The 26,147-nt window shown below is 37.8% G+C and overlaps 5 protein-coding genes and 1 long non-coding RNA gene across 9 annotated transcripts; 4 read left to right on the plus strand and 2 right to left on the minus strand.

Moving 5' to 3' along the window:
• Positions 1-277: 277 nt before the first annotated feature.
• Positions 278-3,207, plus strand: LOC137960209 (GDSL esterase/lipase At1g09390-like). Its single transcript, XM_068807754.1, has 5 exons — positions 278-583; positions 1,489-1,671; positions 1,865-2,022; positions 2,518-2,782; positions 2,879-3,207. The coding sequence occupies exons 1-5, from the start codon at positions 358-360 to the stop codon at positions 3,109-3,111; spliced, it is 1,065 nt and encodes a 354-aa protein (XP_068663855.1). The 5' UTR covers positions 278-357; the 3' UTR covers positions 3,112-3,207.
• Positions 3,208-4,960: 1,753 nt separating this feature from the next.
• On the plus strand, positions 4,961-8,688 carry LOC137958940 (pentatricopeptide repeat-containing protein At1g56690, mitochondrial-like). The gene is made up of 2 exons (XM_068806158.1): positions 4,961-5,056; positions 6,381-8,688. The coding sequence occupies exon 2, from the start codon at positions 6,400-6,402 to the stop codon at positions 8,509-8,511; it is 2,112 nt and encodes a 703-aa protein (XP_068662259.1). The 5' UTR covers positions 4,961-5,056; positions 6,381-6,399; the 3' UTR covers positions 8,512-8,688.
• A 112-nt stretch (positions 8,689-8,800) lies between these two features.
• Positions 8,801-10,294, plus strand: LOC137958942 (uncharacterized). The gene is made up of 3 exons (XR_011114023.1): positions 8,801-8,959; positions 9,436-9,482; positions 10,210-10,294. It is a non-coding gene; the product is annotated as an uncharacterized lncRNA (long non-coding RNA).
• A 245-nt stretch (positions 10,295-10,539) lies between these two features.
• LOC137958941 (uncharacterized) lies at positions 10,540-16,386 on the minus strand. Of its 4 annotated transcripts, none has more exons than XR_011114022.1 (6): positions 16,093-16,386; positions 13,075-13,138; positions 12,932-12,976; positions 12,670-12,767; positions 12,233-12,584; positions 10,540-10,628 (listed from the first exon to the last, which is right to left on the minus strand). XR_011114022.1 is itself a non-coding variant. In XM_068806159.1 (5 exons), the coding sequence occupies exons 2-5, from the start codon at positions 13,126-13,128 to the stop codon at positions 12,509-12,511; spliced, it is 273 nt and encodes a 90-aa protein (XP_068662260.1). In that variant the 5' UTR covers positions 13,129-13,138; positions 16,093-16,386; the 3' UTR covers positions 12,165-12,508. The 4 variants fall into 4 exon arrangements, 2 of the variants coding, with proteins under 2 accessions (XP_068662260.1, XP_068662261.1); XR_011114021.1 differs by lacking the exon at positions 10,540-10,628 and adding an exon at positions 11,579-11,976; XM_068806159.1 differs by lacking the exon at positions 10,540-10,628 and having other exon boundaries at positions 12,165-12,584.
• A 370-nt stretch (positions 16,387-16,756) lies between these two features.
• Positions 16,757-20,355, minus strand: LOC137960189 (transcription initiation factor IIA subunit 2). Its single transcript, XM_068807717.1, has 4 exons — positions 20,263-20,355; positions 19,846-19,987; positions 19,699-19,749; positions 16,757-16,978 (listed from the first exon to the last, which is right to left on the minus strand). Exons 2-4 carry the CDS (start codon positions 19,972-19,974, stop codon positions 16,838-16,840), a joined length of 321 nt encoding a protein of 106 aa, XP_068663818.1. The 5' UTR covers positions 19,975-19,987; positions 20,263-20,355; the 3' UTR covers positions 16,757-16,837.
• A 749-nt stretch (positions 20,356-21,104) lies between these two features.
• On the plus strand, positions 21,105-24,820 carry LOC137959793 (uncharacterized). The gene is made up of 5 exons (XM_068807149.1): positions 21,105-21,378; positions 22,107-22,434; positions 22,984-23,088; positions 23,207-23,254; positions 24,252-24,820. Exons 2-5 carry the CDS (start codon positions 22,177-22,179, stop codon positions 24,489-24,491), a joined length of 651 nt encoding a protein of 216 aa, XP_068663250.1. The 5' UTR covers positions 21,105-21,378; positions 22,107-22,176; the 3' UTR covers positions 24,492-24,820.
• Positions 24,821-26,147: the final 1,327 nt, after the last annotated feature.

Genomic DNA, 26,147 nt, shown 5'->3' on the forward strand with positions numbered 1-26,147 from the left:
TGGAAGGGGCGGCGGACGGCGACGGCTGCCCCTAACCAGAGGAAGGACATTTGTCAAAGAAAAAGTGGAGAGATAAAAGTGAACGGATCTAATTTATTTTTTATCAAAACATTCTAAGAATATTTCCATTAATGGTGGTTAGATTCTAAATGCATTTGGAAGTACAGCCTCGAGCCAGTGGATTTTGAAAGATATCGTTTAAGAGGATCATATCTGAAATTTAATGATATAATTAAGCATAAGGATTTCGATTTCTGCCAAAAGGAGATTTGAGGCTCTATGAGATGAACTTGGTGAAGAGACGAAGCATATAAGCAGCTGTCTTCCTCTGTGCTATCTCCTCTTCGGGATACCGAAATGGCTGTTGTTCGTGTAGCATTTCTTTTGCTGCTTGTCTTTCTTACCGAAGTTGATTCGAGATGCCTGAAGAAGCCGATAATCTTCAACTTCGGCGACTCGAACTCGGATACTGGAGGTCGCATGGCGGGGCTCGGCGTATCCATTAATCTTCCTAATGGTCGTCAGTTTTTCCGTCGATCGACTGGGCGTTTGAGCGACGGGCGCTTGATCATCGATTTTCTGTGTAAGTATTGCTGATTTTCTCTTGCAACGTCTGATGATTTTAGGTGATTTTGATTACTCTTTCTTCTTAAAAAATTCAGATTCCCGAATTGCAGAGTTCGAGAGGGAACTCTTTTTCCGAACTCCGTCGATTTCTTTTTCCCTCCATCTCGTGCTTCGCTCTCGTTTATCAGTTAAATAGTCAATTCTGCAAATAGGAAAAAAAGAGAACAGTGTGAGTGGAAGTTGGAACATTCTTTTCTTTTTATCTCCGAAAGCATATCCAGACTATCTACTTTTTTATACAAAGATGAAATTGACGATCCATTTGGCCATCTGATGGGGTAATTGAAAAGGAATTCAGGGTTCTTCAGTAAAGAGTAAGTACTCTCTGTGGATTGGATTCTGTAAGTAGAAACAAACTCTTACTGTTTATTCTGTGCGTGATAGAAAATTTGGAATTTCAATGTGGAGTGACCAGACTGTAAAAGAAAAAGATTCGGAAACAGACATGCAGAAATGGGCCACGGCCTTGGAATTCTCATGATCTCTGTCGTCTCCTTCCATGATTGTGAGCAGATGAATACTATTATCTCCCTGGATCATTACATTATTTTAAGTAGATTTTCAGATTCTATAGTGGGAGATTCTAAAACTGAGAATGCAGATGAGTGAAAACAAATCGAGAAGCAGTTCTTTTGGGAGATAGTTTATTCGAGCTCAGTACTATGTCGTCTCCTTCCATGATTATGAGCAGATGAATACAATTATCTCCCTGGATCACATTATTTTAAGTAAATTTTCAGATTTTACAGTGGGAGATTCTGAAACTGAAAATGCAGATGAGTGTAAACAAATCGAGAAGCAGTGCTTTTGGGAGATAGTTTATTCGTTGATGGGTTGTTAGAATTTATTTGCTTTTTGCAGGTGGGAGCTTGAGTATGAAATTTTTGAGCCCGTATTTAGAAGCTCTGGGATCGGATTTTTCACAGGGAGCCAATTTTGCTATTATTGGCTCAGCTACTCAACCAAAGCTCCAACCTTTTTCTCTCCGCATCCAAGTTCTCCAATTCCTTCGATTTAAAGCTCGTTCCCTCGAACTTGCTGGAGGTATTTGTTCTTCTTAATCCTGAAAAAAACTTCTGAAGTTGTCATAGCAGAGGCATTGCTGTGATTGCCCGAAAAAATAAATGTGAAACTGCAGTTTTACGGATCATTTATGATTCAGGAAGTTGCAGGCATCTCTGTGCATCATCTTAAGCTTTTTGCAGTTCTCTAATTTAGTAATCGAACATTGCTTCAGATTCGCCACACTTGATTGGTCCTGATGAGTTCCAGAATGCACTTTACATGTTCGACATTGGGCAGAACGATCTCTCCGCTGCCTTCTCTAACATGAGTTATCAACAAGTTCTTGAGAAAATTCCATCTGTCCTTAAAGAAATAAAAGGAGCCATTAAGGTGAGTTTAGCTGTCTGGAAATGTTGCCTGCTACTCTACTGCTGGTAAGAAGATGTAGCTCATTCATTCTACTCTTAACTCTTTGTCCTGTTGCTCAAAGATCAATCTCTTTATCTCCTTTGTGCCTAAATATAAATTTTTATAATATTATGAAATTCCTGAAAATAGAATTAAACGGAAGCATGAAAGAATGCGTACCAAATTCCAGATTCAGAGGCTTCTTGATAGAAAAGTTTACATTTAAGGTGTAATCCCCGAAAAATAGGAATTGCTAACATAATATTCTGAATTTGGTAACTGGGCAGCTTAAGCTTCTTTCATATGACTTCAGAGCTTGAAACTGAATCAATGCTCTTCTCAGGGCTTAGCCAAAAAATTTGACACTAGTTTCTCATTGAAGGATAAAAGAACAACAGTTATTAAAAAGCTCTATGGATGGTCTGCTATAATCCATGGGGGTTATGGACTCATGATCTTGCTTGTATGCAAATGCAGAAGATACATGACGAAGGTGGCAAAAATTTCTGGATTCACAACACAGGGCCCTTGGGTTGTCTACCCAAAAAGCTTGCATTGAACAGCAACGAAGAGAAAGATCAGCATGGCTGCATCAAGTCTTACAACGATGCTGCTAAAGCTTTCAATGTTGGCCTGCGTGCTCTTTGCAAAGAACTGAGATCCCATTTGGGTAATGCCACAATTGTTTACGTAGATATGTACTCCATCAAGTATGACCTTATTGCCAATTCTGCAAAATACGGTAAGCAAACAAGTTGCCACTGATTTCAAAGTTCCAAGCACGAATTCATCAATCATGGAACAAAAAATGAATTTTTGTTCTTCTGGGTATTTGCAGGCGTCAATAATCCATTAATGGCATGTTGTGGCTACGGAGGACCTCCTTACAACTACAACGTCAATGCGACCTGTGGTCATCCTCCTTCTCAAGCATGCACAGAGGGATTGCGATACGTAAATTGGGATGGATCTCATTACACAGAGGCTGCCAGTGCAATTATTACATCCAGAATTCTCTCCACAGATTTCTCTGAGCCTCGTCTCAGCTTTGATTATTTCTGTCATGCTTAATAGTTTCATGTCTAGGAAATAGTTCCTCCGGCAAGGAAGATCTGTCCAGCGCTCTCTTGTTGTTGCTGAAATTTTTTCAAAAAATAAAAGTTAAAATGGTTGACATGTTTTCCTTGATTATTAATTCTGGTTTAACCATAACTTCAGTTGTTTAACCATGGCCTAGTTATCATAGCATATTTCCATTAGAATTATTACTGAAAAATCAAACTTTTCGGATAATGATTTTATTCGCACAAATTCACACACTTTTTGCAATAACTTTGTACTCTACTTCTATACTAGACCTTGCCACTATAATCTATTTTTTAGACTTCTAAACCACTATATTTCCTCCAATAAGTGTACAAAACCCAACCCACCAGTGGATCTTTTGTTTATTTTAAACCTAACATAATTTTAGTTGTAAAAACCTTGAATCTTAATGTTTTCATGGCTCTTATATAACAATCCTTTTCTTAGTAGTTTTCTGTCAAAATCCTAGGGTAAGAGTACTTCCCAAGAGAGAACCCATCCTAGAATTACCCTGGCCCAAACTCGCTTAACTTCGGAGTTTTGAGTCAGATACCTAGCCAATACAGTGCCTAGCTCTGATACCATATCAAAGTCCTAGGCAAGAGTATTTCCCAGGAGGTCACCCATCGTAGAATTACTCAGGCTTGCTTAACTTCGGAGTTCTGAGTCAGATACCTAGCCAATACAACCCGAAAAGACTAGCCGTTTAAAGTGCGGAAAGCCAAATATCTAACTCAGACCACAAACTCTAACAAGAGTAGACGGAACCACTCGGATAGTTTCAAGTATCTCAAAATCTTATATACCACATCATGATTGACTAACTCAAGGTGGCTCCATAAACTAACTCACCTCATTAACTGCAAACGAAATATTTTGTCGGGTTATCGCAACATATAACAACTAACCTACTATTTCATGACACTAAGTTTTATCTATCAAAATGGGTTAGCCTCACTTGTTGGATCAAGGTTGCACTAAAAAGTATTTCACTACTCTAAAATGAGAGGCTTGCACCAGAAAAAAGGACATCACATGTAGTCGACTACTCTCAGGCGAAACAATCAAATATTTTGAAGTAAGCAACAACCAAACAATCAATTATTTTGAAGCCCACAAAAGCCAAGATCGATTAACAAAAATAGTGAGCATTGGGGATTGTCAAGCAGGTGACTATATTGATAGTAGTTACAACATTCGATTACATTTGAGCACAAATACTCTCATATTTTGGCTCGAGTCTATAAGAACACGTGCAACATCAAGTTCTACTTAGTATTTCCATACACATGTATCATCTATATGAAGATAATATACATGAAACTTTTGCAATATGGTGTTTAGCTAAAATATTCAATCACACTATGTAGGTTGTTTTGTATTTTTGGTCTCAACCATTCTATAATAGGTTAGTTTTCCCTCCCCTTGACCCTTGGGTTAGTCCCTCCCTCCCACGGGACCCATCCAACATGGGCGCCCCAAATTGGAATTTCAAGAACCGGAGTCGGTCTCGGCTCCAAGTCGTAACATCCTGTCATTAGACTTCGCTTGTTCTTTGCCTCGCAGCAGTGGCAATGCTTACCATTTCAAATTAGCGAAGCGGGCAACGAGACTTACGAATAGGGGTGGCATTAAACCGAGTCGGTTTGTGAGAATGGTTCGAGTTGGGTACGGTTCGAGATCCAAAGGCTTGTTTGACTGTACGATGATTCGGTTCGAAAGATCGCGAATCGGCTAATTAAGGTTTAGGGAGGTTTAGGGTTTAAGGTTTTAACTTAACTAGGGCCGAGCACAGGGACAAGGTTTTCATTTTTCATTTTTCGGAAGTCGGAACCGGAGGGGGGACAACAGGGAAAGTCGGGATTCCGGATTCGGCAGCGGAGATTGAGCAACAAAGTGGAAGGAAGTCGACTTCAATCTGCTCCGTTAGGTAAGTTTTGGTTTTTTATTCGATCTCATCATCTTATTCTTCGTTTTCCTCTTCGATTTCTTCCTCCGAACTTCTTCCTCGCCGACGGGAGTGACGGAAACCTTCTTCTACCTCCGCTCCTCAGCCCAACCCGATATTTATCATATCTACACGCCCTCTGGTTTCGAAGTCGCCCAGAAATCGCTCGATTTCGTCAACAAGAACACCCGATTCGCCACAACAGAACTCAATCTCCTTATTTTTTTTACGGATTTCTCGTCAGAGTCGAGTTTCCGGAGAGAGAAGTCAGAAAGCCAGAAGAACAAATTGGGTATTTTAACCCTGTGAAAATTGGGTATTTTGACGAATACATTTTAAAGATTGTATTTTCTTAATTAATTTTTTGAATAAGTATTTTTTCAAAATTTCCATGTTTAAAACTACATTTGGGGAATTTTCTGCAATTTTGAAGTTCCGGAATTCTGAGCAGTAGTTGAGGAAACGTACTGTGAGCTTGAATCTCTTGGCATTTATTGTAAGAATTTTCTTTCCTGCTATTGCGATAATCTTTTTTCTTTTTTCTTTTTAATTTTTCCGATGATCAGTCCCTTGATATGCAGCTAAATTTGGATTTCTTTTGACACATTTCGTCATTTCATTGAAGCCGCTTGTTTTTGTGAGATTTACCTGTTTTTTTTCCTCCGTTGGAAATGTTCCCCGCTGAGTGCACGTTTAGCAGTTGCTCTGTTTTGATCGATTTTTTTGTTTATAAAATTAAATTATGTTCTTAGGACGCCATTGATGGTTCATGGTTTTTGGCGTGTAAGGATTAGATGCTTTTGTTACTATTTGAGTAGTGAAGGCCATGGTGAAAGTTAACTTGGTCTCTCTTTTGGTGCTTTGAGCCACTGTTTTACCTGGTCTTTCTCCTTTGGAGGAACAGACAGCTTGTTTGGAACAAACCTCGGGGCCTGTTTTGTTTTATTACTTTTTCTTCTATTTGAGTTGAGAGAAATTCGTCAAATCCATAGATCCAAAATTTTGCAAGTTACATCGCAGAGAATTTTACCCTGTACAAGTGAAATTGGGGAAACATTTGTTAGTGGAGTTGGATTTCGGTCAATAAGTGGCCACTGAATATGAGTTTGGGTGGTTACTTGCTAGAATATTCTGTAGAGTTACGAATATCGATCCTTTTATTACTTTTATATATACTTACAAATTCTTTCTATTTATCTTCCAAAATTTACTCCAAACTGGGTGTTGCTATTAGCTACATGATCATCACAGTAGCCAACTTTGGTAACTGTTTTCTTAAGGGCTGATCAAATTTTCATTTGTGTAGGATGTCTTGAGTCATTTCAATGCGGTGTTCGGCCATCTGTTGCCAGTGCTACCTTAACGATGCCATCCTCTTCGCCAACTCTCGCATCTCTCGCTATACCTGGCTTGGCGAAATCAGAACCGCACGAAGGATATTTGATGAACTTCCCCATAAAAGTATTGTTTCTTGGAATTCGATAATATCTGGGTATTTCCAAAATGGTCATCCGGACGAGGCGCGGAGACTTTTTGATAAAATGCCCGAGAGAAACTTGGCCTCTTGGAACGGAATGGTTTCGGGTTACGTAAAAAACGGAATGTTGAAAGATGCGATAAGAATTTTCGACATGATGCCTCAGCGAAATATTGTTTCTTGGACAGCCATGATCCGGGGCTATGTCCAACAAGGTATAACTTCAGAGGCGGAGTCTCTGTTTCGCCAAATGCCTCAAAAGAATGTCGTCTCGTGGACAGTAATGTTGGGTGGGTTGATCCAGGATGGTCGAATCGATGATGCTCGACTACTCTTTGATCAAATGCCTGAGAAGGACGTAGTTGCTAGGACCAATATGATATCGGGTTACTGCCAGGAGGGCCGTGTGGCAGATGCCCGAAAAATCTTTGATGAGATGCCGCGTCGAAATATAATAACTTGGACGACCATGATTTCTGGATATGCCCATAATTCAAGGGTTGAGATAGCTCACAAGCTCTTCGAAGTGATGCCAGAGAAGAATGAGGTTTCCTGGACTGCTATGCTTACTGGTTATGTAAATTGCATGAGGGTAGAAGAAGCTATGAAGTTATTTGAAATGATGCCTAATAAATCTTTGACTCCATGCAATGTGATGCTTCGAGGGTTGGGAGAAAATGGCAAGGTTTCTGAAGCCAGGAGAATTTTTGACTTGATGGAGGAAAAGGATGATGGAACATGGAGTGCAATGATTAAGGGATACGAAAGAAGTGGGCGTGAGCTAGAAGCCTTAGATACATTCCGTTGTATGCAGAGAGTTGGAGTAAAGGCAAATTATCCAGCTCTTATTAGTATACTTAGTGTTTCCTCTACCCTGGCTTGTCTTGATCACGGGAAGGAAATTCACGCAGAGGTGGTGAAACTGGGATTTAACACCGATGTGTTTGTTGCTTCGGCTTTGATTACTATGTATATTAAGTGTGGCAATCTTGTTAGAGCAGAGACAATATTTCGATTTTTTGCTTCAAAGGATGTTGTGATGTGGAATTCAATGGTCACGGGGTATGCCCAACATGGTCTAGGAAATGATGCATTACGAGTTTTCAGTGAAATGTGTGCATTAGGTTTACTGCCTGATGATATCACATTTGTGGGTGTCCTTTCAGCTTGTAGTTATACTGGCAAGGTTAAAGAGGGTAAAAAGTTCTTCAATTTGATGGTTTCCGATTACAAGCTAGAACCAAAAGCTCAACATTATGCTTGCATGGTTGATCTTCTTGGCCGAGCTGGACATATCAGTGAGGCAATGAATTTAATCAACAATATGCCAATTGAGGCTGATGCTGTTGTGTGGGGCTCCTTCTTGGGGGCATGTAGAACCCATATGAACATGGAATTTGCAGAGATCGCAGCTAAGAAACTCATGGGGTTGGAGCCTAAAAATTCTGGACCTTATGTCCTGCTCTCACATATTTATGCATCAAAAGGGAGGTGGAAAGATGTTGAAGACCTCAGGCATGTAATGAAATTGAGGAAAGTGAGGAAGTCTCCTGGTTGTAGCTGGATTGATGTAGAGAAGAAGGTTCATATGTTTACAGGAGGTGATGCTGTGGACCATCCTGAGCACAAGGCAATCATAGGAATGTTGGAGAAATTATCTGGAATGTTAAGAGATTGGGGTTATTGTCCAGAAAGCAGATTTGTTCTTCATGATGTGGATGAGGAGCAGAAGGAGCATAACTTGAGCTATCACAGTGAGAAATTAGCTCTCGCTTATGGGCTTCTTAAGGTGCCAAAAGGCCTATCAATCCGTATAATGAAGAACCTTCGTGTTTGTGGGGATTGTCATTTGGTATTTAAGTTGATATCAAAGATCACCGGGCGACAGATTATATTGAGAGATGCAAATAGGTTCCATCATTTTGAGGATGGAAGCTGTTCTTGTGGGGATTATTGGTGAATTGATTTTTCTGATTATGCATCTGACACAGATTTTTGTGAGGTCTATTTTCCTCAGTTGTATATACCAGTAATACTAACTTGCTGGAGTTGTCTGTTACATAATATACCATTACTGACTCCATATTCCATTGATTTGTTGATATAACCAAATAAATGCATTCTTGTTCTTGCTCCAGTGATTCTATTGAGGATTTGTGGAAGAAGCTTTTTCATTCTCCATTTTAAGATGGTATTTTCTGTTAATTTCTAAGATGGAAACGCTTTTCTTTGTGAATAGCTATCAACATGGCATTTCAAGGTTCATTCTTTCTATTTGTGGGGCAAAATATTAGACTATTCGAATGATGATAGCTCTGCAAACCTGGAAAGTGGTGCTCAGGACATTAAAAGTCCTAGCCTTGGGCATGGAGTTGCATACTCAACCATTCTATATGAAGCCTAAGGAGGTAGATTGCTTCTATAAGTACTTGCTCTATTTACATCAACTATTTAAAACCTAGTTCTGTAAACCAAATTGTCCTGCTGCTCCCTCTAAAACTCTTATAATGTCAAATCACTAAAATCTACTCTCAGCAATCTCATTTTCTTTTTGCATGCATTAATTTATTTATTGTTGTAATCACATTTTTCTGTCAATTTATTTATTTTATTAACCACTTTTTTTAACTGATCATTGGAAAGTTGTGCAAGCTCATCTTCCAGTCATCTAAAATCATCCTTTGTGAGTATGGGGTTTTCCCCTGGCCTTGTTGAGAAAGTGATCGAGGAAAATGGTAGGCAGACATTTTGATGCCTACAATTCTGGCATGCATTAACGTGTGCATATATTGTACTTTTGCAAATAGAGGATTCCATATATGACACATGTTACATCTGAACTCAGAAATTGTTAATCACTAAATGATTCTATTCATACATCCAGGTGATGCAGATGCTGACTCAATACTGGAAACACTCTTTACCTACTCTGTAAGTGAGAACTTCTGAGAACTTCTATGTTTGCAAATCCTTAAGTAGATGTGGACTTCTTTGCTTGCTCTCACCCCACATGGGTGAGCGAGCTAACAGAGGATGGTTTGTCTGTAGGATATTTGGAGGTCTATATACAAGTCTACACTTTCTGTCAGATCTTGAATTTTTATACTTATTACATGATATATTTTACATGTACTGGTATGAAATTTTATATCATTTAACGCACGATGTTATTCTGTTTCTTGAAAGAAAGGTGAAGATTTGAATATGTGATTAAAAACATTGCCATCTGTGCTTAATAAAGGGTGCTTACAGTTTATGTATTCTAGTTATCCGTAGACGAACAGACAATTTATCCGTAGACGGACCAAACAAGTGAACAAAGTAGAGACAAAAATACGAGGAACAACATCAAATAACTTATAATTGGATTTTAAAACATGTATACAAACTTGTCCTTTTTAAAACAAACGAAGACATGCGATTAATCAAGTAACATGAGGTTAACACAACATCTCCCCACAACGACTTAGGAATGTTCATGTGAGACATCAATACACAAGACACTTCCAGAAGGTGTTTGTTTTTTATGTTCAACCACTAATAGGCAACCATTCTTTCTGTGATCTAATTGCTAGTCGAAGTTCTGAGAATCTACACAGTTTGTTCTGCAATATAATTGATTACTGCCTTAAAATGTAAATGCTTTGAATTGCATCAGTTATTGCACTTCTTGGACACGGGTCAGTGGCTGCTGTAGAACTGATGCTTTGATCTCAACCATGCTTTCCGGCCTATTTGAAGGCAAGAGGGCTTTAACAATCCTTGAATAATGCTTTCCATGTACAAAATATAGTGTATGCTTTACAGCTCTATTATGTCATGTATCCATCAGGGCAACTTGGATCATGGTCAGTGAATGATTGAACTGAACTGTTCTTCTGATGAGTCACTCTATATTGCCTATGCCTGCTTCTCCAATAATATAGGCCATTTGTGGACAAACCAATCAGATTTCTTCATAGTGGGATGGACGAGATGTATCGCATTTGTGGTTGAGTGAGGTTGTTTGCTGTGTGAGCTGAGGTTGGCGTATTGTGTTAAGCTTCATAGAATGGTACAAGAACTTGGAAGGATCCCCTGAAAAATGAAAGAAGAGTGAGCCTCTGAAGCTGCTTGCTCTTATTTGTTAGGTCGAATTGGTTCCATTCACATAGAGTGGGTGGATCTCATTCCTCCAACGAATAAGAGAGCCGTTTTAGACTCTAGCTCGTTTTTCGTTCCAGGATCTCGATACCAGAAGCTCTAAAAAATGTATTTAAAAGCCATTGAAAGCAAAGTGAAACATATTTGAAGCAGAAGAGGGAGCCGTTGAAACTGCTACCACTTATCCGTTGAAACTGTAAATCATGACTTCGATTGTCAACTCTTGAGTATAGTTAATCATGAAACTGTAAATCATGACTTCGATTGTCCACTTAGCTTGATTGTGTTAACCATCTCTATCTGGTGCTACCACTTCCCCCCTTCAGCTACCCTGACAGAGGATCCTGAATTGGTTGTGGTGCTCCAATTATGTAGCCCATTGGCGTTGTAGATTTCAAGTTTGCGCTTCTGTTTCAAATATAACGATTCACTAGTCTAACTCTGTTAAATTATGGAGGTATTAAGAATGATCTTCGAGGAAGATTGAGGTGCTATAAGCAAGACTGGACTGGTGGGTTCAGTGCAGGCTTCAGGTATTCTTTCATGTGACTCTGGTTATGCTCCTGTGCTGTTCAACATATACTATGACAATGAATCTTTCTCTATCCAGGATTTTGGCTCCCACAACTTACACCTTTTTCGCTTCTGCAATTCCTGTCATATCATTCGGCGAACAGTTGGAGACAAACACTGGTACTATGGTACTATGAAGTTATTCATGAAGTTTTCCTTTCCGTTTCATGTTAACAGTAAGCTTCATGGAAGATGGTCTGAATCATTCTTCCACTTTCCGTTTCATGTTAACAGTAAGCTTCATGGAAGATGGTCTGAATCATCTTCCATTGTGACCTATAGATGGAGCTCTAACTGCAGTTCAAACACTGGCATCAACTGCTCTCTGCAGCATCCTACACTCAATCATGGGTGGTCAACCCTTGCTGATCCTAGTAGTGGCAGAGCCAACAGTACTCATGTACACTTTCATGTTTGACTTCGCCAAAGATAGAGAAGATTTGGGACGAAAGCTGTTTCTAGCATGGACTGGGTGGTATGGTTTGTTTGGCTCATCTGCAGGAATTCAATCCAAGAATGTCATGTTAGCATTGAGCTTGCATTCTTGTGTTTCAATAAAACAAACGCTTCGGTTCAATTCACTGTTGGGCAGGGTGTGCGTCTGGAAAGCATTGTTGCTGTTCTTGCTTGCAGTTCTGGGGGCATGCTCCATCATCAATCGGTTCACCCGTGTGGCTGGTGAACTCTTTGGCTTACTCATCGCAATGCTCTTCATGCAACAAGCCATCAAAGTAATGATTTTACTACTTTACTTTTATTGTTTACTACTTTACATTTGTATAAACATTAAAATTTAATTAACTGTTGTTCATCATTACAGTTTTTGAGTTCAAAACTCTTTTTTCACGTTAATTCTCGCTTTTTTAATAAAAAACACCCTGATGTTTGGTTGAAAATAGTGAGTAAATATTGAAGAAAACAATGGACCAGCATATTATTCATGTAATTCCACATGAAAAACTTACTTAGGTTTTATCTCAAGTACTGGCTAAGCCAAACTCATGACTCCGCCTTGACGAACAGAGTTGAAGGGTCCCAAGTCCAAATACTTATGGCTGTAGCCTAGGTAATTCTAGAAACAGAAACACCAAATCAGGAGCACAGGAGAACCATGAATAGTAAGAATGAAAACTAGGCAGGGAAGGAGCTCAATTTTCTGTATTTCATCCTGATCAGGTTTCTTTCTTTGGTGAAAAGAAATGCTGAACCATTTGCAGTAAAATGATGGCTACAAAGAAATCTCAGGGGTTACTGAACTTGCGGCCGGACATCTTGTCAGACTCATAAAGTATATGGTTGATAAGACCCCTTGCAGCACTGCATAAGCAACATGGAGGCCAAAATGTTATAGACATTAGTAAGCTTATAGGACCAATTTGATCACGAGAACATGCTCACTTACTCATCCATTAGTTTTTGAATCTTCTCCGGATTTGTCTCATGCACGTGTTTTTTAAACTGCTGCCTCACCATGTCAACAACTAGCTCTGTATTGTGTTGCTGCAGAAGCACCAAATTGAAGCCTATGGTTACTTCTCAAGATAAATTTCTATCTGTAATTGTACAAAAAACATATAATTATGTATGTCGAAAGAGAGAGGGAGAGGAAAATAGATAGGAAAAATAATGATGGTTTGAGGCTAAGCAAGCGTAGTCATGCATACCTGATGACCAACAAATTTAGCTCTTCTCAAGCACTCACGGTAGAGCTACAAGAAAATTACAAACATTAGTTAAGAAAAGTAAACATGAAGAACCTGATGAAGATTAAGTTGAAAAAAATTCTGAGCATGGAAATGGTCATCACCCTGATCACATTGTTCGCAAGCTCCGGGGGTAGTGCGGTCTGGAGTGAAGGCATTTTTCTGTTTCTATTAAATTATGACAAGCAACAAAAGGATCACATATTAGAATTATGAATGGACAGTTTTTTGTATACAATAAGACTAGAGAATATCTTCTTGCAGAAGAGTTACATAGAATGGTTGATATAAGAAAGAACTACCATTCAGGGAAGAGAGAAAGGGAGGGAAGAGTCTGACAATAAGACATGATACCATCCTCATTTCTGTCCCTTTTTTCTAGGAAGAATTGTTCCAAATATTTCCAAAGCTAACAACACCACAAAATGTTCAATGCGTCCTACAGTAAACTAAAAATTATTTTTCCAACCAAATTCCCAGAGAAGAAGAAAAGAAAGGAACACTGCAAGGCAATGTCAATGTCAATGTCAAGGAATGAACATCCGGTTAAGAATGGCACACATGGTGGATAAGCAGGTGCTCCATCTACTTTGGTAGTTCCAAACCACACTTCAGTTGCATTACGAGTACCAATATGCCCACTTCAGTTGCATTACGAGTACCAATATGCCTTTCTCTGCATTAAGGACATATCTTTTACAAACCAAAAGAGTAACTCTTAGAGAGCATTCCTGATGTCAAATACCTATATCAGCAGGATCGCCTCAACAATGCAGACAATACTGACAAATTCAGTATTTTAAGTCACATTAGAATGGACTAACTTTTCATAAAAATTACCTTTGCAAAAAAAAAAACAAAGAACACACCATCCATTAAGGACCAAGTACAAGACCACCCTATTGTTATACTTTTGGTACGTATTCTATTTTTCATCAGATTAGTACCTCAGATTCAATAATTCTTCTCTCTCACAATATGGTATCTTGGTGCTAGAGTCAAAGGAGCAAGATACAGTCAGGCAGCATCTCTATAATTCCAAGAATAATAGTCTAGTGCCAATCAAAATAGGCACCACAGAATCAAGAACATATGTATGCATTCCACATCAACTATCTACAAGAGAGAAGCGAACTAATTAGGTCACTCATTTGGATGTGACATTTGATGATTTACTCTGCTTTTGATTTGGCAAAATGTTTGAGGATAAGTTGTTAATGTTAGAGATGATCATGTTCATACACATAAAGAGCTTCATTTAGACCCTTTGGTTAAATGGTAGAGGTATTACAATTCACAAATGAGCAAATACCAAACCCAATGAGCACAACATCAAGCACTTTGTGTGCAAATGCACATTCTTGGTTTCTATTTACTACAAAAGGCGGGAAAATCAAATAGATCGACAGCAATTAAATGAGATTCAGTAAAGAATAAAGCAATAAATCAGCTTCATTTTGCACACGAGAATAAGAGTCATTACACAAACGCCAGACTCATCAGTGCAACAACCACCCCGGCACTAAATCATAGAACAGAAATTCAACCAAAAAATCATTCATTACCGACCAACGCCAAACCTTGAAACTCCATCTGAATTCTACCCAGAACATGGCCATGGATAAATGACCCACGAAACGAATCACTTGTTTGTGTTAGTGTGCGCAATGAAAAGTGCAATGTAAAGTACTTGTGTGTTAGTGTGCACAATGTAAAGTGCAGTGTAAAGTACTTGTTTGTGTTAGTGTGTACAATGGAAAGTGTGGTGTAAAATGCAGAGAGATTATTTATTAAATAAAATATTTTGATATATCTGACTTTTAGAAAATTAAATTAATATTATTTAATAAATAAAACATATTAAATATAATGATTAAACAAATTCTTACTTTTATACTATTAAAATTGTAATCAAATTCTTACTTTTCCTCCTTCCAGCCATCTAAAGTTCATAACAAGCAGACAATGAATCAAGAATAATTTGTTCTTCAAAAAAACGTAAAAGAGAGGGGAGGGGGAGAAGAAAAAAAGGAATGGGGAATATCCCCCCCCCCCCACTTACCTTACCACTTAAAATAGTAAATGCCACTAAAACATGAAGTAACATAGTGATAAAGAAAATAAAAGGCTAATGCATAAAGATAAAAAATTGAGGCTAAAGAGAACTGAAGGCCTCAGCAATTCCAGTATTTGTACATTTTATAGTGCTTGCAAATATATTCATACTGCCATAGATTACATACACAGGAACTGAACCCTACAATCTTGCAAAATAGACTGCTTATCAGGTTAGGTGCTGGGTGTCTCTTATAACGTGCCACACATTCAAACAGCCGCTAAAGAAGGGTAAGAGCACCAATATGCTATACAGTAAGGAAACGTATGTCTTATTATGCTTTTAATTGCTCGAGCAAATCTACAGACTCCAGCTGAATGCAAGTAAGAGTTTCATTGGATATAGGATGGCTTTGAGAAAAAATAATGAAACTGCAGATATTTGTCCTCAGGAAGATTTTCCGGATACTGAATACTCGAAATAATAAAATAAGAGAGACTTCGGAAGATCACTAGGAACATTCAAAGGAACCCGAACCTGTACTCCTACATACTCTGTTGGGATCTTGTGAAAAGAAAATTACGCAGAGCAATTTGTTTAGAGAACGGATTGACGGCGAGCAAGAGACCAGGTTGCAGGACACGGGTATTGAAACAAGCGAGAAAACGCTGAAAGCACGAACTTACTTTGTCAATGTTCAGGGATCATTGCAGCTCTTTATTTCTAAAGACTACATGCAGAAAGAGAAAAAAGGAAAGACCCCAACAGGCGTAGAAAAATTCAAGACTAATGAAAGGCAAAAGAATCATTCGAAAGGGATCCTAATATTTTAAATTTCAAAAGAAATGCGGCAAGGAGATCAAATCTAACCACGAAACCAAGACGAACCAAAAGAAATGCGGCAAGAAGAACAAACCCTGATTTCTGTCAAATCGAGTGAGAGAGGTTGCAGAGGCAGAGGAACGATTCCGAAAATGGAGCCGAAAATTAAAATGAGAAGCAGATGAACGATTCAGAAAAAGAAAAAAAAAAGAATAACCATCGATTTCAAGGAAGAAGGGTTTACCTTTCTTTCGAATCGAGCCGGAGAGGTTGCAGAGTGAGGAGAGAAGTCGCCGAAGGTCGTCGGTGCTGGGGACAGCGAGGAAGAGAGTCAGTGAGCGCCGGGGAGAGGTTGCAGAGGGGGCGATTGAAATCGCCAAAGGGTGCTGGGGACAGCGAGAGGAAGAGAGTCAGCTAGCGCCAGGGAGAGGTTGCAGAGGGTTCGATTGAAATCCCCAACACGTCGCGAGCGAGACGGGGACCGATTTTTTTTTTTTTGCCAACCTTTCGTTCGACAGCCATCACGGCATTTTAAGTAAATGAAATACATTTCACTTACAGAGGCACTAACAGGTACGAAACACAACATAAATATGTAATTAACTTTTTTCTCGTTTGACGAGCTCTCGAAGGCGCCTTATACCTCGACGGTGGTCTGGGTCCGCCTTGAAGTCAGAGGCAATTACCGTGCTCTGTGCAAGAAAAAAAGTGAACTACACACCTATATCAGCCCGAGTGAAATCCAAGGTGCTACTAGTATCCAACAACAAGACCTGATTTTCTTATGTTAAGCTTTTTAGTGAAACTCCGGAACTTAAAATAAAGAGCCCGGTACGGGGAAATGATGACAATTGACAGGGTCGTTGATGGTAACAAGGGAGAAAAGAATGGCAAGAGTGAGACGAGAATGCTTCCAATGGGTCACTAACATATTAAATCAGTAATTCAAATATCAATCAGAATTGGGATACACATATTTATGAGAAACTTCACTGAGTAAGCAGCTTAGAGTCACAAGCAACTATTTTAACTCTCCCGACGTTCTCTTGGCATTCTTCGTTCTTGAAAATTGCATCTTGTAAGATGAAGGTCCACACATTGTCGCAGAACCTGTACGTGTGTAGGTGCCCCTGTGAAAATAAAATATTCTTGGGTCAGACACCTGCTTATTTACATAGAAGAATGAAACCTGCAAGCTTTGGCATCCTTATGTCTCCACAACGCAATGAAACTTTCACATTTTACACTCCCAAAAGTTTATTTCAAAATCAACAAACAGGAAAAATATCTTTAAAAAACAGAAGTGGTTAATAGCAGATTTTCAAATGTAGTCAAGAGTAGCTGAAAACAATTTTAAATCCATCATGAAGCTAAATAATTTTTTCCTTTATAATTTGTGTCTGAAGAATCTAACCAACATTGAACCCCATGTTTTGTGACCAAAAAATCCAAGAGTGAATCGCATACATGGATAACATCAACAGTTTTACTTTTTTCATATTTTTATTTGTATAGCAAAGATAGTTCTGTCGCAAAGAGGAATGCAATAAAAAATAAAACCAAGGAGGAAGAGCGACCGCAGAAAGATCGCACAACCGCTAAAAATGGTTTGCCATACGCTAGAAAAGACCCAAAGCGATTTTCATGCGGGAAATCAGAGACAGATATTTATTCAAGAGGCAGGAAACAAAAGGAAATTCCAAGCAATATCAAATAACCAAATTCCAAGAATTGCTGGAGAACCTAACCGAAATGAAAGAAACCTTAACCTGGATGTCGACAAAGAACAAAAACAAGAGATGGGTTTTTCATTAGAAGAAGAGATTTATACTGGAAACAATTTGTCGGACGCCGGCTGGATTCTCTATTTTATCTTTCCCTGTTTTGATGTCTCTGTTTCTCCTTCCCTTCCCCGGTCGTATCTTTTTTGTCGTCTCACATTGAAGTTTGAAACCACCTAATTTATTGGCTCCAAGAGGCAGTTGAAAGAGTCTCTCCATTAAAGATGATTAGTCACATTAGGTCAACGTTTACTTCCAATTTCAACATTATAAAGATCTCCATTAAAGATGATTAGTCACAATAGCTACAACATGAACAACTTGACCACCCTTTGAGTAAAGGTGGTTCAAACAAGAATTTATGACCATCTTAAATAGCATACAGACCTATATATTTTCTTCAATGTTTAAAAACACAAATCAAAAACCAACTGTGATAGATTATGTGGTCATACAACCAAATATAAGCATTTCCAAGCCACATGATTATCAAGTTTACCATGAAAGGGCAAGATTTAACATCTTTTTTAATGTTAAAACTTACAATGCCTGTGATAGCTCACTCCTCCAGGAGCTTTCTTTAATGAAATTTCCATTCTCCTTTTTTCCTAAAAACTTAGTTCTCATTTCGTTTTCGTTAAATCCCTTCATTCTCCTTTTCTTTTCTTTTTTTACTACATTCTCTCTCAAAAAAAAATAAAAATGAAAGATGTTCTTTAATTGTAGGGAAGATGCAAACAAAAAAAAAATTGAAACATTATTGTGACTGATCATGTGGTCACACAACCAACTATGAACATTCCATACAACATGATTATGAAGTTTACCTCAAAACAGTAAGATGTTAACCATTTTTTTTGAATGCTCAAGATTTAACTTATATAATACTTATGGTTCCTTACTCCACTAGAAGCCTTCTTCTAATAGAATCTTCCCTCTCTTTTTTTTTTTTTTTTTTTTTGAAACATCTATATTATTACTTTCATGATAAAAAGTTTGAAGGATTTTGGAGTTGAAAATTGAACCTGATATAATGTTTGACATAGACAATTGGTTTTAAGATTTTATCACAATAATGAGACAATTGTACATAAACAGACTAATTCAACTAGAGTCATACTGTGGATTGGCATTTGCCTCAATGGCTACATGGAGGGTTTCCAATGTGAGGCATATCATCTTTTACAAATGTATAGACTAGCCAAATTTTGAGATGTAAAGCATTTATTTCAAAATTTATTAAATTCTTAACATAATAATTGCTGTCTAATATCCTATTCAAGAAAAAACTTTGCTTACAGTCCATCACTGCTTTTTAAGGTTAAGTATCTAATTCTGAGCCTTAAAATATTCTAATATCAAATATGTTTTATATGGATCTAAATGTATAACTATTTTTAGGTATTGTAGGGCCTCTTCAATCGTCTATACACCCAGGAGCTTTATTCAATGTCTTCGAATGCCAAAAGGAACTTTAAGACCAGTATAAAATTTTAATTGAGGTAACAAGCATGTGCAAAACTGGGTATCAACCTAGCTTGTTGTTTGGATCTTTTATTATCCAATTTAGATCACCATGGAAGAGCATGAAAAGCACCCATACCATAAGTGCAATTGATCTCTTAAGTTCGACAACAAACAAGCAGGAAATGGTGAAAGTACAAATGTTGTTTTAACCATGATGTTCACAAAGAATACTTATACAAAAGAAAAAAGAAAATTACTAGTGTATTTTCAGTATCATTTGGATTCTCACAAAGGAAGGAACAGAGGAAAGTCCGGCCACAACCTTACTCAAAGTATTCAATCAGAATGAACTTCCATTTTGTGGCATAATTTAGGGAAGAGGGTGAAAAGAAAATTCAAAATTTACTGGAAATTACACTACAATTAGAATGGTGAAACAACAGGACAATGCAACAGATTAGAGAGTAAATATGTAAATACATAAAGAGACACATGAACATGAACTCATCATACTCTAAAGAAACAACTCCTGACAAATTATAATAGAACACCACCCGAAGTAACACCAGAGCCTAAACATGAAGGGAATCAGCAAACTTTACCTTGATGGAAACCTTGCTTTTGACTTGAGTCTCCAGAGCTTCAGTCATCGACTATAATATGACAAAGAAGAAAAAAAAAATACTACGTGAAAACTCAAAAAACCGATAAAATGGTAAAACTTCCCTTAAAGCACTTCTCAAATTTACCTTGTCGAATTGCACGAGAACCTGAATTGCAAGCTCTGGACTAAGTGTACCGCTGGAGACCATCTCATCCAAAGTCTCCGTCAAACACATACCAATCGTTGATCTCCGGTACAGCTCAAATGTCGCCATTCCTCAACTGGATCTGCCATGCCACCGACAGAATCAAAACATACAGCACAAAATTGTGGAAAACACGAAACCCTAGATCTTCCATGTCGACGGAAATAGAATATAAACTCAGCAACTGAAACGGAAAATAGATTCAGTTCAAAGTTCAAAAGTTCAAATTTAGAAAGAAAAAATAAAAGTTTTTTTTATCAGATCTCGAGCAAGCCTGAAGAAAAAACATAACCCTAGAACTTGGACAGATATTAAAAAGAAGAACCGAGGAGAAACAATTCGAGGAAGTGAAATCACCAGTGTCTGGAAATTCGATACTAGATACTGGGAAGTCTGGAAGAGCAGAAAGAGACGATGGAGATCTCCTTCGCGCCCTTTCTGTCGCGATGATTCTCAGTTGCCTTATATACATGGCTCGAAAAAGTCCTGTATTTATAACCAGGAAGGTGAAGGCAATTGTCACGTGCGATCAGACTGGCATAACCGCCGGGTTCCACCCTCCGGCTGAGCTCAGTGAGACCGAGTTGAACTCGGAAGGCACTCAACTGGGTGGAACATTGACATTGTCGACATGGTGACTCATCAAAAGTATTTAATTACAGTGATTAATGTAATACACCACAAATTACAGTGATAATTTAGGTATTTCTGAAATACACCACAAATGTATGACAAAATTACCCTTTGACTCGTTTTGTCCACAAAATTTATAACAAAAATACCCCCCCACTAAATTAGTATTATTAAACAACTATGATGTATTATATTATCACATTACCATGGAGTTCAGTATTTTTTAACTCTCACCTTAGAAGTGTCATGCGCCACATGTGGAAGCTCTAGAGAGGGCATTATCGTCACAAAATTATGAGCATATGTTTTTTCAACCAAATTATTTAAGTACGATTTGCAAAGTTTAATATAGGGACGGCTGAGATCAGATCATCCGGCCTGCTTAAGTGGGCCCACAATGTGGCATTTGTCGACATTGGAACTCAAGTGCGATAAGAACGAGGCTATTACTGTTAGGCGGGTCCCAGTAAGCGGGTTGGATAAGGCGGACCCACGAGGCCACCCTGTATGAGGAGGTATAGATGGAGCTCTGGTAATATAATCAGCAGGGAAGAGAGACGAGGTCGTGGTCGTTATCGGTGGCATCGTCTTGCGTAGGGGTCGAAGCCACTATCATGACGAAACAGTGAAGGAATCATCGCAATTTTTAATAACATAGAAGGATTTTTACTTTTTGGCTTTTGATAAAGGAACGATATCTCGTTTGTTTCCTACGGGAAATCGGAAAACACCAACTACCATCTGCGTTTCTCTTTTCATTGCCGTTCCCTTTCTCCTCTTTCGCTCTCTCTTGGCGTTCATCGGATAGAATCGGTCGGGAGAGCTTCGGAGGAAGAGAAAGTAAGGAGCTTGTGTTTTGGTGATCTTTGATGGTTAATTGTCTTGATTTTGCGTTTTATGGGTTTAGGGTTTTGGATTATTTGATGGTTTGAAGCGCGGGGTTTGTGGTTGAATATGGAGTTTGGAGTGTGGACTGTGGAGTGGCATCTTGTGTTAGGTGACTGATCGGCGTGGCTCTGATTTTGGGGAATTTTTCGGCTTGGTATATAGGTGATTTGTAGTCGTCTGGTTTTAGTTCTTGCCGTGTTAATTAGGGTTTTGATGGTTGACCTGTTTTTATGTTGGTGTGATTTTCTGTAACGTTGGCTTTTTGGCTTGTGGTGATGTTGCGATGGAGAGTCGAGTTTGATCATCGGGTGTCGCGCTGGAGAATCGTGTTTGATCATCGGGTGTTGCGTTGAGAGTCGAGTTTGATTATCGGTATTTGTAGTTCGAAGTGTCTGATTGTGCGGTGTTTTTTATTACTCAGTAATAATTGTTTTGTTTCTTGTTACATCTCCGTTATCGTCATTAATTCTTGATTTCTAAAATTGATCGACTATTTAATGTCTCAATCTTTTAGGGTGAATCGTTAATTCCGTGCTCTGTATCTTCTTTCTGTTTGCTAAATTTTACGAAGAAGTGGCTTATGATGTTGGCGTAATCGTAATTTCCGACGTATATGTTCTTTTTTTAATTATTTACTAAATTAGCAAAGTTCTTATTTTTCCTTCCTGTATCGTTGCCAGGTAGCGGGTCATTAATTACGACCCCCAGCACTGCAACTCACCGTTTTTCTCTACCTCGTATCATCTGTAAATGGGATCCGAAGGGCCTTCCGAAGTGATAGTTCATGTTACTGGATTCAAGAAATTCCATGGAGTTACAGAGAATCCTACGGAGACAATTGTCAGTAATCTGAAGGAATTTACGGGAAAAAAGGGTTTGCCGAAAGGTCTAGTTCTCGGCAGCTGCGAAGTTCTTGAGACTGCCGGACTAGGAGCTCTTGCTTCACTTTATCAGATGTTCGAGTCAGGGCTTAACTCTAAAACTTCAAGTTCAGGGCGTGTTATTCTGGTACAGTTTTTCTCTTGCATTCCCAGATGAACAGGAAGCCGTTTATCTGGATAAATTTTGTGGGTGCACATAAGAAATACAGCCAAAAAAAATTAACTGTTTGTCCAAGATTACGAATCACAACAGAAGTGGTGATCATTAATTTGGCATATTTGAAGTATTTCACTAAACTTGGAGAAGTAAAATCTGAATCCCTGCTGAGAACTTTTTTTTTATTTCTTTTTCTTCTGAAATGTTAATTCCTACACACAACTACGGTAGGCGAGGTTTGAACAGCCATTGAGCCAAATGCTGTGCTAAACATGCTATCAAGTACTTTGTTGTATGTGGAAAATATACATTAAACAATTCATCACTTTAATTACCTGTACAGGTTATATGCATAAAGAAATTATAGTTATACTTCCTAATAACTGACTGTGATGCCCTTGGAGTCACTCAGTCGGTCATATGATTGCTTTACACACTTCTGGAACAAATAATTGTCTCTGTTTTTATAACACATGATTCTTCTTTCTGCACCAGTTCTAATAGCTTTTCTTGATGCAGGTTCATTTTGGTGTCAACAGTGGTGCAATCAGGTTTGCCATTGAGCAGCAAGCAGTTAACGAGGCTACTTTCCGTTGTCCTGATGAATTAGGATGGAAGCCGCAAGTGCGTATTTTTAAAATTTTCTTTTTTATTTAGGTTTTCTGGCAGTAACTATCAGAAAATTCCACTGAAATCGGCCAATCTTACTCATCGGGTTGCATTTGTTTCACTTTATGTGCAGAAAGTCCCAATTGTCCCCTCAGATGGAGGTATTTCACGAACACGGGAGGTAATTAACTTTCACAATCCATTCTTCTGATGCTTATTTCTCCGCACTCAATTTTATCTTATGATAGTTGGCTTTATATAGTGACTGGCCATTAGCTTCTTCAACTAGGTCTCCCATAGGTCTGCAACACTATATATATGATCTTTCCGTCCACAGAAATAACAGTTGAAGAAACATTGCTCATAATTCATATATTGGATGAGGTCACCTGCATAAATGCTGCTACTCTCTGGAGCCCTTAAACCTTTGTTATTTTCACGAAACATTCCTTTAGGAAGTATTGTCTTCAAAATTGACTGTGATTTAGAGACACCCATGGCTATTATCCAGTGAAATGGTTCGGTAATTCAAAAATCTTCTATTTGGGAGCTAAGCCTGTCCAATATGTGAAGTACTTATTAATCCTACAAGTACAAGATTTAGCAGGCAGGAGTTTGGAGATCACAACATGAGGTTATAATGCTTCTTCTTTAAAATTATTGATGTTCATAACCTCATCAAAATTTGTTTGATCTAACCTTATATGATTTTTGTGGGTTAAAAGTATGCTGCTTTGATAAATAAAGCTATCATCATTTTCCAAAAAAAAAAAAAAAAAAAGTATGTTGCTTTGTGGTGTCATCTGATTTAGTTGAACCATGAATGTATCTGGGACTGTAATGAAATTCATCTATAACACAAAAGAAGTAGTTGAAGAACGGATGTAGGGAACAACTATCTCATGAAAACAATTTGATATAATGCTGTCAATATTTTCTGCAGTCCACAATTGATGTAATCATGAAGTCTGGCTGTACTTTTTCAATTATTTCCTTGTTGCATGGGTGCCACGGTCATAGCTTTGTGATGTTATTAATGAAGAAAGATTAGCTACCTTTGTTTGAACCAAAACACAGAGCAAACTTATTAGGGCCAAGCATCTAGATTTGGCTTGCCTCCTTATTAAAGTGTTTCCCTCGAGTATCCAAATTTTGAATTTCCTATTGATGTCGTGCAGACTACTCTTCCTGTCAACGAGATTACCAAATCCTTGGCTAAGATGGGCTACGAAGTGACGCCCTCCGAGGACGCGGGGCGCTTTGTATGCAACTATGTCTACTACCATTCACTTCGATTTGCAGAGCAGAATGGCATAAGGTCACTCTTCGTTCATGTTCCTCTCTTCATGACTGTAGATGAGGAGACCCAGATGCAATTTGCTGCTTCCCTATTGGAGGTACTTGCATCCTTAAACTAGTGTTCTCTACAAAATTATTTATTATGCCAAAACATACCTTTCCTGGGAGTATCGACAACTTATACAGTGCCACATGTCAAAGAGTCATGATCTGTAGTTCTCGGCATGTTCAGTGTATCACATCATTTTCCTGGGATGAAAGATTCGAGCCTTCAATTAGGTTTCAGTGCATTTGTACATGAACTCCCATACTATGTATGCAGAGTAGGATGAACTTGGAAACTTTATGTATTAGTGAATGGAAGAACAAAAATGGGTATGCTTTTGTCAATGGTTGGTCGTGAAACCTCCATCTTATTGAATAAACTGATTGAACATGTTAAAATTAAGCAAGTTCGGGCATTTCTGAAATAGTATTGTGTATGATATTTTCAACTTTTTTTTGCAATTATGATTCACATAGTCTTCAGAGAGGGTTGATCCAATACTAAAAGTCATTTGGTGCGAAACATGCGAAACGTTATCTCAGTCATCCGATCATGATCAACGGCTATCTCAACCGTTTCCCATGTTTTATAATATCAAATAGTTTTTTGTATTGGATCAACCGTGAGTCTTCAGATATAAGAATATATGTAGCTGGCTCTGTTGAATGCTTTACAGATCACCTCTGAAACTAGCTTCCCCGACCTACACTTTTTGAAGAGAGCTTGTTCATTTGCAGTCAACTGAGTTATTTGGGTAATTTTTAGACACATGTTAATGTTTCAATTTCCACAGTGATCTGAAAAAAAAAAAAAAGAGTATGGACTTAATTTTAGAATTTGAATTGCATGATAGATTTTGTTCTGATTTTACATTTATTTATAATATCATTCATAATGTTTTCTATCTATTTATTTTTAATGATAAAATGGATATAATAGTATTATTATAAATATAACAAAGGAACAAGGTTCTCATAAATAATTTTTTTAAAGAAGAAAAAGGTGAATGCTGCTAGTTTGTTAGTAATTGCATTATAAGGATTGTAAATCTAGATTTTTTGGGTAATGAATGGGGAAGGAACAAAGAGAAAAATGGGTCACATGAAAACAAATGCTTGTTCAGTGGTTTCTAGGTTATAGTAAAATTCAGGCCAGGCCAGACCGAGTTTGGTAGACTTGGGTGCTTAAGTGGATGGGACAGAACTGAAATGACCGGTTTAAGTCCAGGGAATCAAGAGAAAGGTTAATAAACAAAGGAATCTGTATGCGAAATTTAAAGTAGTTTTTTATCCAAAACCTCTTAGTTTGTTCATTCTTAAGAAAAAACGACTGAAAGTAAAATCATTCCCTATGAATTCACTTTCACTTGCTCTCTCACTTTTTTTCTTCTCATTTTGTCCTCTCACTCTTGTATTTGGATATAATAAAATTAAGCATTTGTTGAAGTATTTTATTTTATATATTTAATCAAATTAAAGTAAATAATTTATTTATTTATTAATTTAAAATTTATTAACATAATAGTTAAAAAATTTATCTTATAAAAATTAAATCTATCATAGTAGTTTTATTAAATAAAATACCTTTTTTTATGGTTTTAATGTTATATTTGATTTCTAATTTAAGAGTGAGAATTTAGATATTAAAAAACTCACAATTTGATTAAGTATTTGGATATTTAATTAAATAAGTAATTACTTTTATTTATTAATTTAAAACATGTTAAAAT

This window comes from Aristolochia californica, unplaced genomic scaffold (genome assembly GCF_029961685.1).
Source record: "Aristolochia californica isolate CCGP_79_NKW_82.1479 unplaced genomic scaffold, dmAriCali1.0.hap1 SCAF_3, whole genome shotgun sequence".
NCBI lineage: Eukaryota > Viridiplantae > Streptophyta > Magnoliopsida > Piperales > Aristolochiaceae > Aristolochia > Aristolochia californica.

What these genes read in the sequence shown, in the direction of transcription:
- LOC137958941 (XM_068806159.1), bottom strand. Translation starts at nt 13,128, where the DNA reads ATGCCTTCACTCCAGACCGCACTACCCCCGGAGCTTGCGAACAATGTG. An exon ending in TTGCGAACAATGTGATCAGG is followed by an intron (nt 12,977 to 13,074) that starts GTGATGACCATT and finishes ATTTTCTTGTAG; the next exon opens with CTCTACCGTGAGTGCTTGAG. An exon ending in CTAAATTTGTTGGTCATCAG is followed by an intron (nt 12,768 to 12,931) that starts GTATGCATGACT and finishes GTGCTTCTGCAG; the next exon opens with CAACACAATACAGAGCTAGT.
- LOC137959793 (XM_068807149.1), top strand. Translation starts at nt 22,177, where the DNA reads ATGGGATCCGAAGGGCCTTCCGAAGTGATAGTTCATGTTACTGGATTC. An exon ending in GTTCAGGGCGTGTTATTCTG is followed by an intron (nt 22,435 to 22,983) that starts GTACAGTTTTTC and finishes TTCTTGATGCAG; the next exon opens with GTTCATTTTGGTGTCAACAG. An exon ending in GTATTTCACGAACACGGGAG is followed by an intron (nt 23,255 to 24,251) that starts GTAATTAACTTT and finishes GATGTCGTGCAG; the next exon opens with ACTACTCTTCCTGTCAACGA.
- LOC137960209 (XM_068807754.1), top strand. Translation starts at nt 358, where the DNA reads ATGGCTGTTGTTCGTGTAGCATTTCTTTTGCTGCTTGTCTTTCTTACC. An exon ending in AAATAAAAGGAGCCATTAAG is followed by an intron (nt 2,023 to 2,517) that starts GTGAGTTTAGCT and finishes ATGCAAATGCAG; the next exon opens with AAGATACATGACGAAGGTGG. An exon ending in TGCCAATTCTGCAAAATACG is followed by an intron (nt 2,783 to 2,878) that starts GTAAGCAAACAA and finishes GGGTATTTGCAG; the next exon opens with GCGTCAATAATCCATTAATG.
- LOC137958940 (XM_068806158.1), top strand. Translation starts at nt 6,400, where the DNA reads ATGCGGTGTTCGGCCATCTGTTGCCAGTGCTACCTTAACGATGCCATC.
- LOC137960189 (XM_068807717.1), bottom strand. Translation starts at nt 19,974, where the DNA reads ATGGCGACATTTGAGCTGTACCGGAGATCAACGATTGGTATGTGTTTG. An exon ending in TTCTCGTGCAATTCGACAAG is followed by an intron (nt 19,750 to 19,845) that starts GTAAATTTGAGA and finishes GTCATATTATAG; the next exon opens with TCGATGACTGAAGCTCTGGA. An exon ending in AAAGCAAGGTTTCCATCAAG is followed by an intron (nt 16,979 to 19,698) that starts GTAAAGTTTGCT and finishes TTATTTTCACAG; the next exon opens with GGGCACCTACACACGTACAG.